The sequence below is a fragment of the Nuphar pumila genome, chromosome 3 (genome assembly GCF_984573655.1).
Source record: "Nuphar pumila chromosome 3, dmNupPumi1.hap1.1, whole genome shotgun sequence".
NCBI lineage: Eukaryota > Viridiplantae > Streptophyta > Magnoliopsida > Nymphaeales > Nymphaeaceae > Nuphar > Nuphar pumila.
The window spans coordinates 15525946-15540745 of NC_143251.1; the positions used below are offsets into that span (position 1 = coordinate 15525946).

The 14800-nt window shown below is 35.3% G+C and overlaps 1 protein-coding gene across 5 annotated transcripts in view; it reads left to right on the top strand.

Moving 5' to 3' along the window:
• LOC149842104 (putative sphingolipid transporter spinster homolog 2) overlaps positions 1-14800 on the top strand; it is a 75752-nt gene that overhangs the window by 49438 nt on the left and 11514 nt on the right. For all 5 annotated transcript variants that reach the window (XR_016430755.1, XR_016430754.1, XM_089998903.1 and 2 more), the window contains exon 11: positions 13115-13191. Coding sequence is in view for 3 of the 5 variants with exons in the window: in XM_089998903.1 (XP_089855029.1) it covers positions 13115-13191 (77 nt within the window). In the remaining 2 variants the exon portion in view is untranslated. The remainder of the gene's footprint in view (positions 1-13114; positions 13192-14800) is intronic.

The window sequence follows — 14800 nt, forward strand, 5'->3', positions numbered from 1 at the left end:
TCATAATTATGAATATGACTAATTATTTTTTCTTTCTTTTCTTTTCTTCTTTTATTTTTCTTTTGGTTGACTTTAGTCAACCTTGGAATGGGGTCCAACATCTAGTCATTGGACCCCCTCTAACCGTTGGAGGGGCTCCAACGACTAGTGGAGCCCCTTCCAAGGTCTCCTAGTGGCTTATAAATAGGGGTCTTACCCTATTGTAAATTAATAAGGGTTTTTACCCTCTCCCTTAATGAAGATTCATTCCTTTTAGCCCTTTTGGCTTCACCCCTTTGTGGGTTTATGAGTTTGCACTTTATGTGCATTTGGTTACCCCTTAGTGGGCTTGTGTATTCGCACTTTATGTGCGTGTTTATCTGTTCATTTTTGAACAGATTGCATTCAAGGTCATTTTCTAACATGATATCAAAGCAAGGTGGTGATCGAGTTGTTCTTTGGTGCATCGGGAAGCGTATCACTAAAAAAATTTCAAGAAAAATGGTGAAGTATTTGTTGTCTCTCCTCTCTTTCTTGAAGTTATTCGGTATGTATTATTTTTCTTGAAGTATCATGCATTATGAAACTACTTTCTTGATCATTTATATGCATGTGCTTTTCTTTATCATTATGCCTTTTAAATCAAAAAGTACTTTTGCACATCTAGTGCTTATGTTATTCATTAAGATGTTGCTCTTTTCGCTCTTGCACATTAAGTGCTTGTGTTATTTGGGTCTTCATTGAACCCTTACTTTTCGCATATCACATTTCAAATCTTTTCGGTAAATTTATTTTTTTAGATATATGGTAACTCAAAATCTTGTTTTAATGGGTCATTAATAATGTTTAGCTTTCAAGCATAAATTGATATTAATCTCACTTGTGTGTGTAACTTTAAGAGTTTTTATGATTATATTGTTGATAACAAGTTTTGCATACGACTTAAGATTGATGAATATATAACCTTTTTTTTTGAGTTATTGTTTTTTTATATATATGACCGTTGGTGCTTTGAATTTATATACTTAACTTTGTTTGTAAGTATACCTTTCATATGAATAGTATGTCTTTGAAAGGAAGTTATGATTAAATTTTTTGTATAATATATGTAGTATAAAATTATTATACTCTTCATAATTATTGTTTCGTGGCTTCTTATAATATCGTGTATTTTTTGGAAAAGTTCTTGACATATATCATCTATGAAATTTTTATCTAACAAGGATCACTTAATGCATGATTTCATATGAGCAATATTTAATTGAAAAAGTTTTTATTTGAATTAAGCGTAGTTTCTATTAAAAAGCATAGTCTTGTATTGTTATCTTTTTGCATCTTGACGTTTTTAAAGAATCTCCAATTTGATTGTCTTCAAGTGTGTCCCATTGTAAAATTTGTTTCCTTTCAATGGTTGTTGCACAATTGTTGAATTATGAGTTAGTTCTAACTTCTTAAGTCATATAATGAGGTTTACTAGGCATTAAGAAACTTATAAGTTTGCCTTAGTGCAATTTTATGTCGTACGGTTACAATAAGTCTAAAAATTTATTAATCCTTTTAGTGTGGGTTTTGTCCCACTTGTATGAAATATATTCTTTACTTTTTCGTTTGGAATCTCTCGAGTATTTTGTGTGTGAACCCTAGTGGTTCTTAAGTGTTTGCTTTGTGTTTGAACCTTTATGGTTCTTGAGAGAGCTTGTTCGTGAAGAAGTATTTGAAGTTTTTTTAAGGATTCCTTTTTAAGTGTGTTTTTTTCTCTCACTTTAATGAGATATTTTCTTTTCTTTTTAAGTGTTTTAGTTCTTGTGAGTATATGCTCTTTGTGAGTTTTTCATCGTTATTGTAAGGACATTGGTTGTGGGCATCATTTAAAATTTCAATTGTGGACTTCACTTACTTTCATGTGTTTTCATAAGCCTTTCAAACTTCACCTTTATTAAGAGTGGCTATATTAGTCTAAATTTATTATTTGCTCATTCAAGATTGTCCTCATTCAATATCTTATGTTGCGTAAAATTGCATCTATTATAATTTGGTATGCATATAATTGCATTGTTAAAACTTGATTCTTGGATTATCCCAAAATGGTTCTTTCACATGGCATTGCGTATTTGAAAGAATGTCCTTTTAAGAGTATTCTTTGCCCTTTATGTCCCTTATGTTGTCCATCACAGGTTGTTATTTGATCCTTTTTTGGCCGTTTTATTGTTATATCAGAGAGGTTTGTTGAGGTGAGTTATGGGCACCTCAGTTTAGGTCAATTTTTGTTGTTACATGTGGTTTGACTCAAACTGACTATTTTATGTTCTCTAATTATGAGTGTGTGGTATCACTCGGTTTCTCTTTGGCCATTGATTTTGCTATGGATGCTCTTTATTACGAGTACCTGCGATGAATATATATTATTTTTTGAAACCATAGTGTTTCGAAATATGTTTAAAATTGTCAATTTTATTTGCATTAGTGTTTGTCATTACAAGTCTTCTTACCTCAATTGACTTTCTCCTTCTATGTCTCCTATCTAAGTGTTACCTTATGTAGACAAGAAATGTTGTTCATATCTTCGTGTGTGTTTTTAGCCTATTGTTGGCTTTGTTCTTTTGATCTAGTAGCTAATACACTTGTTTTGAGTGTCATTATATGTAGACAAGGCTTGTTGTTTCACACCATTTGTGTGTGATGTTGGTTCATGCTTGGCTTTTGTGTTCTTGTTCTAGTCGCTGATACCAGAGTTGTCAGTCGAGGAAACGGGAACGAGAAGCGATATGAGAAGCGAGAAGCGAGCCACTTCTAAAATTTTAAGAAGTGGGAAGTGCGAGACGACTTAGGAGCGAACCGGGAAGCGTCTCGGAAGCGAATCAGAAGCGACCTAAGAAGCAAAAAAGGAAGCGACCTAAGAAGCGAAAAAGGAAGCGACATAGGATTCGATTGAGAAGCGAAAGGAAAGCGACTAAGAATCAAAAGGAAAACGAAAATATAATTATATATTTTTATTTTATCAAAAAATAAAATTTATGTCATCATTGACAAAATAAAACATGTATCTAAAACAATAAATAATATAAGTTGCAATTATCTAACAAATGCTTCATATTGCAGTTGTCAAGCATTTAAAAAATAATACATCAAGAGAAGATTATAATTCACATTCTTGTTGCAGTCATTTAACAAATGCATGCAAGTACTAAATAATGCATTAAGAAAACAAATAAATTTGATTAAAAAGCGTACCTTTTTCAACGAAAGAATCAAATGACTTGTTATTTGATGTTGTGATTGTTGTAAATTTTGTGATCTCTATAACCTAGAAAATGAAAAATCAATAAACTCAAAGATTATGAAAAATCAATAAACTCAACGATTACATAGAAATATAGTTAAAATTTTAAGCTATAAAGTTCTAAACTGTAAATTATAAGCTATAAAGTTCTAAACTATAAACTTAAAATTAACATAATTCACTACTTTACTTCATCATGCAAGGTTCAAAATAAAAGTACATATCAAACCAACAAAATATTACAAGACATGACAAAAAAAGTTATATAAAAGTTCTTAAGTTGCACTACTCCAACTACATCATCAAAAAAATAATTAAGAATTCAAGAGTTCATTAATCTATCATCTTTCTCTTTCCCTTCAAGGCAGCAATAGATCGAGAACTTCCTGCATCATCACGTGCTTCTTGTCCTCCACGACCATGCCTTCTGCTCCTTCCTTCATTTTCTATAATGAATATGTTAAAAAATAAAAAGTTCAAAAACCTTAATTTAAAATATAAAAAATACATATATAGAAAAAAATAAAAATAAAAAACACAAGATCAACATACCTTGCCTAGGTCTCCTGCTAAAGAAACGATCAATCCGGCCTTGAGGAACTGATGGTCGCTCTTGTATATCTGCAGTTCTACTAGCTCTGTTGGATTGATTTGTATCCTCTTCAACTTCATTTGTACGTATGATTATTGGAGCTAATGAAGCTCTTGGTTGTGCATCTTTGGGTTTGGATTTAGAAGTAGTGCTTGATTGTTGTGCACTATCATCCAAATCTCTCTAACACATGTTCTCTAATCTCAACGTATTTTCTTTTACAATAGGAAGTTTTGGATTGATATCCTAATTTCGACTAGGTCCTTTGTAGCGATTGTTGCACCTTTTTATAACAAGAATATAAAATATAAATTCTAATAAACAATCAATGATAGAAAAAGAGAAAAAAATACCAAAACAAAAGTACAATACAGTTTAATTATACCTGTCAATCAATCGAAGATTGAAACACGATCTTCCTTGAGCCTATTTGTTTTAGCATTGTGAATATAACTATAGGTGCTCCACACTCTTTCTACTGAAGATGTGCTAATAGGTTGAGATAAAACCTTAATGGCTAATGCTCTCAACTTTAGTGTATCACCACCATAAAAATGCCACCAATTAAACACCAACATTGTAGGATTCAATGCATCTATTCTTGCTGCATTTCAGCTAAATCTTTCACTTCTTGATGCAAAAGCATAAGTTGTGACCTATAAAATGTGGATAACTCTTCATTTCCAGCAGATATGACTTCAAGAGCGGGCATTGCACCATCTAAGATATCATTATCTTTTTCTGCAAAAAAAAAGTTTAATAACTATAACAAGAAAATGCAAATAAAATAATAAAATAATTAAATCATTAAACTTTATTAAATAAATAGAATAAAATTTTTATCAGGAGAAACTTGTTTGACCCCTCCTGCTGCTGGGATCTTGAGATACTCTGACTCGTAATATTTTGGAGTAAGCATGTGGGCTACACTATAGAGAGACACATTCATTTTATCCCATCTATTTGAGACAATCTTATGAATCTTTTCATACAAATCTGGTTGTCCTTTTAGATTGTCTTTGATTTCCCCCAACATGTTGTCCATGCCTTCATATACTTCACCAATTATAGGGCCTTCTTTATCACAAAATTTAATCATTTTATATATGAGTTTTGTAATCAATAATGCTAAACGTACAAAATCCCAATGTTCTTCGTCAAGAAGAGTTGTTTCTGTTGTAACAACCTTTTTTTTCATAGTTTCATCCGTGCATGATTGCTTTCATTCGCTCTATCTATCTGAAATTACTGTGAGCCTCAAGCTGTCCTTTACATCAAGCAAGCACTTCAAAGTAGTATAATGTGAAGCAAACCTTGTTTTTGCAATCTTTATTAGCTTTAATTTTTCATTGTTTCTAAAGATTGCTAGTGCTTTTGAATGATTTGTGATATACTTCATAATTTTTTTATTCTGCAAATATGTTTCTCTCAACCAATGAAACTCATGTGCCAAATCCTTAAAGATCAAATTAAGTGTGTCCACAACACAAGGTGACCAAAAAATATACTTATACGTTTATTTTAATTCTTCACCTGCTAACTTGCAATTTGCTGCATTGTATCTAATCACTTGCACTATATTAGAAGGCCCCACAAGTTTAAATCCCGTCTTAAAAAACTCGGCAATGTTTGCAGTTGTTGCTTGCATATAAGAATATCAAGCCAAAACAATTTGATGCAAGTATATTTATCAAGTGTTTGTTTTTTATATTTGTCCAACCGTCTGAGACAATGGAAACTCCAAACTCCTCAAACTTTTCTCGAAATTCATTTAACTTCCTGTGAACACACTCTTTTTCACTGTCAAGAAACGTTGTTCGTGCTTTTTCATATGATGGGAGTTTATATTCAGGCACTTTACTAACTACATATATCATCTCTTCCCAATATGGTGATCGAAGCACATTGAAAGGTATGCCATTTGCACACAAAAATCTGATAATTTTATGATCTACGTCATCTCTTTCTACCTTTTTAAAGGTATCACGAATATTAACTATTTTTCGGCTTCCACTAGATGATGTAGTCATACTAATAGGCTTCTTCGGTTTATCAATTCTTGATCTCCTCAATTTAAATGCACTTGATGAAACCTCCACTCGTCGAACTTACCTCTTAATTTTCCTTGCAAATTCTGCATTTTTTGCAACTACAGGACAAAAGACTATCCCAACACTTTGTCTCTTTGGAGATCCCATGAGATGTGCAAAAACTCGAGTATATGACCTATGATAAATATTTTTGCAGTGCCTGCACATAAAAACTTGGGTTCCACCTTGCTTTCATTGCCCACTCTTCTTTTGTTTTAATACATTGCACCATAGCACTGTTGTTTTATGCATGTTAGGTGGTTCATCATCTTGGTCATCTTCAGAATAGTAGTCATCCAAGTCATATTCTTCATCTTCCTCATCAAAACAATTTTCTTTTGTCCTCAAACTGAAATGGACAATCAACAGACGTCTTGCCCTTTCTTGCATTGTCATTCCTAACACCACTAGATGATTCATGCTCCAAATTACAAAAATAATCATCATCGTCATCATAATTGTCATTAATGTAGTTTGTGATAGTCATTAGTGAAGCAAAGAACAAAAAAATATACTTGCATCATAAAAGTATAAGAATCAGTCTAAAACACTTTAAAAAAGCTATTATTAGCAGCAAAGGATGGAGAGTGAAGACCACAAATCATTACTCTCATAATTTACCAATTACTAAAACAAAAAAATAAACATCATTTAAGGAGGTGAAAGATCTATGATTCTTTAATATACTATGATAAAGCAGACAAAATTAAAAAAAAGAAAGGAATGATAAGCTCAATCATGCTCGGTAATACATTTTTGTAAAATTTATAAAGATTTTGGACGATTGATTTTTTGAAAGTTTTAAAAACCTGCTCGTGTCTCAGAATTCAACATTTCAAGAGCTGATCCCTATAAAATCAAGAATACATATCATATTTATACTATTAGAATTTTAAAATAAAATAAAATAAACATGAAAAACTCATTGCCTTGTTAAGGCTTTGAAACTGCTTCACAACCTATTGGCCTGTTATGGCTTTGAAACCACTTCATGAAGTGGTACAATCTACAACACCCGAGACACAAACGAAAGACAAATAAAGAGGAATAAAAGCAATAGACATAACTCATTTGACCATAAATAAGAAATAACATGTTTATACATTCATAACATGCATATACTAGTCAACAAAGAATAGAAAAAAAATATCATGTTCTCAAATTTCAAAATTTGTATACAAGAACACATGCTCGAAAAAGATCATTTACATGAATATGTTGTCATTCCAAAAAGTCATAGATCAATGCTATCCGTGAACCAAGAGCATATTAGGTTAAAAAACAAATACAAGGACACTCTGTCTCACTGTTTCTCTCTCAAACAATACGAAAATGAAGAGGAAAAAAAGGAGGCGACTTACAAAAATTGCTTTCCATGGTCTACACGAGCCTCCTCCCTCACGCTCACTCTGTCTCACCAAGAATGTGCCTGCCTGACTCACCCGGATCAGGTGGGCTCAATCCCACCTGACCAACTACTGTTGGCAGGCCCGCAGGGCCATTAGCGCGGTGTGAACGAGCTTCACTAGCAGGGCTATAGGGGGAGGGGTGGAGAGGAAGGAGCTCACGACGAGCTCCACTAGCAGGGCTGCAGGGGGAGGGGTAGAGAGGAAGGAGCTCACGGCGAGCTCCACTAACAGGGCTGCAAGGGGAGGGGTTGAGAGGAAGGAGCTCACGGCGAGCTCCACTAGCAGCTGAAGGGTGGAGGGGAAAAAATCAGAGCGTGACTGGGAGAGAAGATGCACAATCGTGAACGGTGAATCTGCATCTCGTGGGCGAGATGGAGAGAAGAGATGAGAGAAGAGATAGAGGGAAAATGGATACACGTACCTGAATATCCTCATCGCCAGTCAATGGAGGTTGCTGGACGTCAGAAAAGGTCGTCAGAAGTTCTGAAGGTCACCGGTTGGTGGCCAAAATCCTGAGAGAGAGAGGGAGAAAGAGCGACTTGGAAGAGGAGTGAAAAAAACCCTAAAGCCTTTTTTAAGTTTTGTTTTCATGAGTTTTTTAAAATTCCCATTTTGCCCTCAATAAAAAAACTTTCTTTTTAAAAAAAGGGCAAAATAGTAACAAAGGTCACTCGTACCCATTTAAAGGGATACACGTACCCCATTAAAGGGATATGTGTACCCCATTAAAGGGGTACGCGTACCACATTAAAGGGATATGCGCATCCCATTAAAGGGGTAAGCGTACCACATTAAAGGGGTACGTGTATCCCATTAAAGGGGTATGCGTACCCATTTAAAGTGGTACGCGTACCCCTTTAAAGGGGTATACACTTCCTGATACTTAAGTGCGTTTCCCCGTGCATTTCGAAAGCATCGCGTTTCGTGCTTTCAAAGCGCGTATCGGGGAAGCACACTTCCCCTCAAACATAGGCGCTTCCGGTAACTCTAGCTGATACACTCATTTTATGTAGACAAGAGATGTTTTGTCACACCTTCTTGTGTGTTTTGTGTTCTTGTGTATCTAAGAATATATCTTTGTCCCATAAGTGGACTTGCATGTGTTTTTACCTTTGTTCTGGTGTAAGGATCGTACTTTTTCTTTTATCATTTAAGCATTTCCTTTGTAAAATCTCCTTCAAGAGAATTGCTCTATTCAATAACACTTGCCTCTTGTAAGTTCAAGTAATATATTTGATTGAAATGTGATTAATGCATATCCATTAATGACTTATTTTAGCTACATGATATCGTATGTATATGCCCATAATGGCTTTTCAAGCTCTCATTCAATAAAGTTCATATTTTTTATGTGTTGCCTCTTTGAAGGCTTATTGTTTTGTTCCTTAGTGGACTATTTCTATATTCTCCATTGGGGGTTTGTGTTGGTCCATTCATTGGACCGTGTGAATGCATTAAGCATTCTTGTTGTACCTTTTTGCTTAATGGCTACTATTCTTAGGCACTTATTGAAATCTTCTCACTTTTGAATATTTTCAAGTATACGTTCTTGAAAGTTGGTCTGTATAAGACTTCTTTAAACACTAAATCATTATATGGTGCAATCTTGCATTCCATATTTTTCATGCTTATGTGCATCATTACTTTGCTCTTGCACATTAAATCATATGTTTACTAGTTGAAAAATCTTACTTGTTTTAAAGCAAATATATTTTCTTGTATACTTTGAGCTTCCTGTTTTGTTTTTCAGGTTCTTCAAGATCTGATGAAAGAATTATCCTGATATATTATAAAGACTGTCCAAAAAAATGCTTAAGGGAGCTCGCTGTCAAGATCAATTGGAGGAAGACATTTGCAAATTTCAATGGCATCTTTACTGAAGACTCTTGAAGACTTGAGATTCTTCCTCTTGTATTCTTCAAACTTTTCATTCTCCCACTCAAAGTTTGAGGGGGGTGTTAAATTGTTTCTCTTAATATATATATATATATATATATATATATATATATACACGTAATGTATATGTATCTACTTACATATATATAAATATATATATTTCTTTAATTGTAAGCCCTCAAGGCCATTTTGGTCATTTCTCATTTTTGCACATATTCATAATTATGAATATGACTGTAATTATTATTTTTTCTTTTTTTCTTTTCTTTTCTTCTTTTATTTTTCTTTTGGTTGACTTTAGTCAACCTTGGAATGGGGTCCAACATCTAGTCATTGGACCCCCTCCAACGGTTAGAATTCTAACCATTGGAGGGGTTCCAACGACTAGTGGAGCCCCTTCCAAGGTCTCCTAGTGGCTTATAAATAGGGGTCTTACCCCATTGTAAATGAATAAGGGTTTTTACCCTCTCCCTTAGTGAAGATTCATTCCTTTTAGCCCTTTTGGCTTCACCCCTTTGTGGGTTTATGAGTTTGCACTTTATGTGCATTTGGTTACCCCTTAGTGGGCTTGTGTATTCGTACTTTATGTGCGTGTTTATCGGTTCATTTTAACCTATTGCATTCAAGGTCATTTTCTAACAGTGGCTTGGTCCCGTAGTAGAAAATTGAAAAGGGCCTTTGGCGTTTAGAAAGGGCTAGTTTCTTTGCTTGAGAAATTCAAAAAATTTGTGGGCATTTGACTTGGGATGACAATAACATCCTTTTTTGGAAGAATTGCTGGGCTAATACCTTGCCTTGTTTCTAGGTCTTTTTTACTTAGGTTCCCAAGTTTTGTGGTGCTTGATTTCTTGCCACTAGATGGTGGCTGGTTCATTGCATTCTGCAGAGGTTTATGGATGAAGAAGATTGGACCCACTTCATGGATTTGTCACTTGAGGCTCTCTAACTTTGATGACAAGCCCATATGGATGATTTCCAAAGATGGTTCTTATACAATCTTTTCCTTGTACATAGCCAATTGGAATCTTGTATGGATCTTTATCTGAAGGATCTTATTTAGAGGTTGGGTCCATCGCTCTATGCAAGGATGTTCGCTTGGATCCCTGTATTGAGTAGGGTAAGAGAATGGATGTTCAATTGGCCAACTGTTGTTCATGTGTCAGGATGAGGAAGAGTATCAATTGCACCTCCTTTATGAGTCACTTTTTTCACGATCTCTTAACTTTCTCAGCCTGATATTGGGCTAAAGAAGCTGTCAACATATAACTTCAGAGTATTGGGGCTTAGAAATCACATTAAATCTGACAAATGTAAGTAGGTCTAGAAGTGATGGCTAATGTCTACGTGGTAGGCTATGTGGAATATTCAGGGTTTGACTTAAACACAAGGGTGATACTTCTGAAAATTCAGGGAGAAGTGCTTCTGTGTTAAACGTTATGGGAGGATCCAAATGTGGTTTGGGTTGGGCCACCAGTAATGGGGGTGGTTGTCCCTTGTACTGGGCCTATGTCACATAGGTGCGGGTGCAGCACTTTAAAAAAACTTGGGTGTTGGGGGTGCAGGGAGGGTATATATATAAATTTTTTAACAGTTTTAAGTTAACACTAATGAAATAAAAATAATCATCATATCGTCAATTCATCATGCATAAATTCATGCAATAAATCAAATTAACAATTTACAATTTCTATTTCTCATCAATAAAAAATAACACCACACTGGTGCGGATATATACACACACACACACACACGTGTATGTGTATGCATTTATGTATTTATATATAATATAAATAAAACTAGACTTGGATAGGGTTAAGTGAATCTACCTTGGACAAAAATGGACCTCAGTGTGGTTAACTTCATCCGACACAAAGGAAGTCGTGTCCAAGTGTCGTATCCGCATGGGTAGGGGTGGCAATCGGGTCGGGTTGGCAGGTCAGCATACCTCAACCCCAACCCGACCCGTTTATTAAACGGGTCGGCTGTGGCAAACACGAACCTGACCTGTTTATTAAACAGGTAACCCGACACGATCCGCCAACCCGCTTAATAAACTGGTTGGGTCAGGTAAACGGGTTGACAGGTTAGCGGGTCAGGTTGGCGGGTTGACCCGCCCGCCTAACCCGTTTATTAAACAGGTTAGCCGGGTTGGCGGGTTGGCATACCCCTAACACGAACCCGACCCGTTTAATAAACGGGTTAGGCGGGTCGACCCGTTTATTAAACGGGTTCGTTTTTGCCCAACCCAAACCCGTCTAAGAGGCGGGTTGGCGGGTCGTGTCAGGTTTTGCCACCCCTACGCATGGGTGCGGGTGCAGTGCCCTGTTAGAAGAATCCATGTTACATAGTATTGGACTATCTTTTGTTTTTGAGCCTCCCCCTTATCACCTTTTTTTACCACCTTTTAATAAATGCATTCTTAAAAAAACACTTTCTTTGCTAACTTGAATTCTTAAAGAAGGTGATTAATGCCTTATGGAGCAACCGATTTTTTTTCATGGTTGTGAAAGTGGTTTTTGGACATATTCGGCGAAGGCCTAATGATGCTCCAGTTAGAAGGTTGGAGAAATGGGAAAATACATTAGTTAAAAGAGGTCGGGGTAGGCCTAGGAAGACTTGGATGGAGATGATAGGAAAGGATATGAATGCTTTGAACCTCACCGAGGACATGGCATTGGATAGAAATGATTGGAGGAAAAGGATTCATGTGGAAGACCCAAAATGAATTTCTTTTTTGGTTCATATCGCTGACCCCAATTGTTTTGGGATGAAGGCGTAGTTGTTGTTGTTGTGAAAGTGGTTTTTGAGGGAGCCAATAAGACTTCTTCATTAGGTAGGGCTGCACACAAATCAAGCTTGAGCTGAGCTTGGTTTGACCGATTAAAAAGTTTTGGGTGTTCAAGCTCTTCTTGAGCTCAAGACAAGCTTAAACACCCTATGTCCGTAACTAGGTCGAGTCGAACCCGAGTCTAGCTCAGGTTGGCTCAAGTCGACCAACCTTAATTTAAAGAGTTTTGGGGAACATTAGGGGAGGGGTGAGATTCAAACTCACCACCTCCCCTGAGAGCACCAACACCTTACCCATGAGGATAACACCATTTGTTTTGCCTTTTGAGCTACCAAATATTTACATATATCAAAACTAATGCTTTATATAATTATAAGATCCGAGCTTAGTTGAGCTTAACCAAGCTTCATTGCTTGTTCAAGCTCAACTCGTTTATTTTCTTGAACGAGTTTGAGCCGAGCTTAAACAGGCTGTGCCCACGCCCAGCCTGAGCTAGCTCGGTTCATTGTGCAGCCCTATTCAGTAGTTTGTCAAGTTCTCGGGGGTCGCAATGATTTCTACTTAACAAGCTTGTTCAAGGGGAAGGGATTGAATCTCTCTGTTTGTGAACTCTGTTTCTAAAATAAATTTACATGCTTATTTTCCCTAAAGAGAAAGCATAACAAAATCTCTACCAAAATCAGTACTTTAAAATGGAAGGCTATTCAGACTCTGTTAACTCCCTTTGAGCTTGGTGCATGATGTGAATCATTCATATCTGTTTTTCTGTATTCTCATATTAGTTGAACATCTCAAGATTGTAAGCTTTATATATGATTTAGTGGATGATTTTTTTGGCTTGCATGTGGTTGTCAATTGCTTAATCAGAAGGTTTTTTTCCATATTGTATATATGCACTACAAAATCTGTTGCAAAGCTTGTTATATATGTTTTCTGAACATATAATCTGTAGTGCAAGAAAAATAAGAACTTTGCATTCTATGTTTTGCTATTGCTATTCTCACAGACTGCTTGGTACTCCCACTGCAAATTTTTTCTCATACAATTTGCAAGTTCAGTTTGTCTTCTTTGGCTTTTCAGGGTACATATCATACAACTTTGTTATTGGTGCTTATTCATATTGGGGACCAAAGGCTGGTTACCATATCTATGATATGGTAAAACTCTTAAATTAACTTTTAGCATTGCCTTTTATATTACTAGGAGTTTTTTAACGTTCCATTTTAGTGTTGAATGTTATGGTATATTAAGCAGAATCTGATGCGTCCATTTTTTTTCTGGTTACTGGACAATTGAATGTATGCTTTCATAATTAGTTGAGACACCATTATTATTTATTTTCTGTTGCTGTAGCGCTTTTGCTTCTGCTCATATATAGATATTTTTTTGCAGAAAATTTGTGTTGTACAGCTTTTTGATGATCTTTGATTTTTTTTAGTGACTTCATGTTATTCTTCAACATAAAAACAATTATCTGCTTCTTTGATGCTCCGACTGAATTATCTGGATAACTGGATACTAGTGGTTCATTGAATGCCACATTAGTTTGAATGCCCCGAGAGGCATTGATTCTTGCAGAAGAAATCCTTTCTGGTTGGGAAATGTTAGTTTCTGTCACATAGACTTCCTGCATTGACTGTCTTGATATGTACCCTAAACATGGATGAGAACTTGACATGGGTCAAATAGTTTAGGGACTATTGGGAATTATGTCTCACAAGACTATGCAAATCCAAGTCTCTAATCCCTTCTTGGCTCTAATGCAATCTATTTCTCCCTTACCTGAGTTTATTCTCATTGAATGAATTAAATTATACATAAGAGTCCCATTTATTAAGTTTACAATGTTAAGAATGAAAGGTAAGTTGAAAATACCCATACTGGGATCAAGTTACAAGTATGTACGTAAAAATAGGAAACAAACAAAAGGATGATTATGTCACAAAGTAGCACGGAATCTGAGACACAGAAGATAAAGAAAAATGACAATCTCATCAATAATAGATGAAATTCAAATGCATTATCATAATGCATTTGGCTAAACAAAACATAGCCAAGAAGAAGAGCAAGAAATAAAAAATAAATATTTTATTAGTGAAAAATATTCACAAATATACAAGGCAACCTCACTGCAACACTCATGCACATACCATTTACATCCATCCTCTCATACCTCATTCATGCACATACTCACACTTTTATAGAGAAAGGACTAGCCTTAATGCCTAGTTGGGGGGTGGACCTCTTCCAACTAGTTGTTTGGCATAATCTAATGACTAGTTTGGTCAACAATCTTGACCAAAAAATAAAATAATAAGAAAATAAAAATACAAAAAATAAAGACACAAGAATAATCATTTTAATAATTACTAAATAGAAAAATACCTATTCTATCCTAAAAGTATGCGTTATTTATACTCAGCGTAAATCCACATAAACCTAAAGACTAAATACACAAGAAGTATACCGTAAAGTATACTTTGAATACAATGAGAAATAAAATGAAATACAAGAGAAATACCTAAGTACAACTTGGTGTTCTTAGTAAAACAATACATATATCTTAACATACTATGTCCCTACTACATGTTCTCACAGTGTTTAGGGGACCTGCATACCAAAACACTCCTATTCATATGTTGAATGGTTATATTGGGTCTTGGGCTCTTGGGTTGCCTATCTCTCATCCTCGTGCCATGACAGCTTCTAACTTGTTGAGAAATTGGAAATAATGGAGTGGGCCTTGACAACGGGGAAATGAGGAAT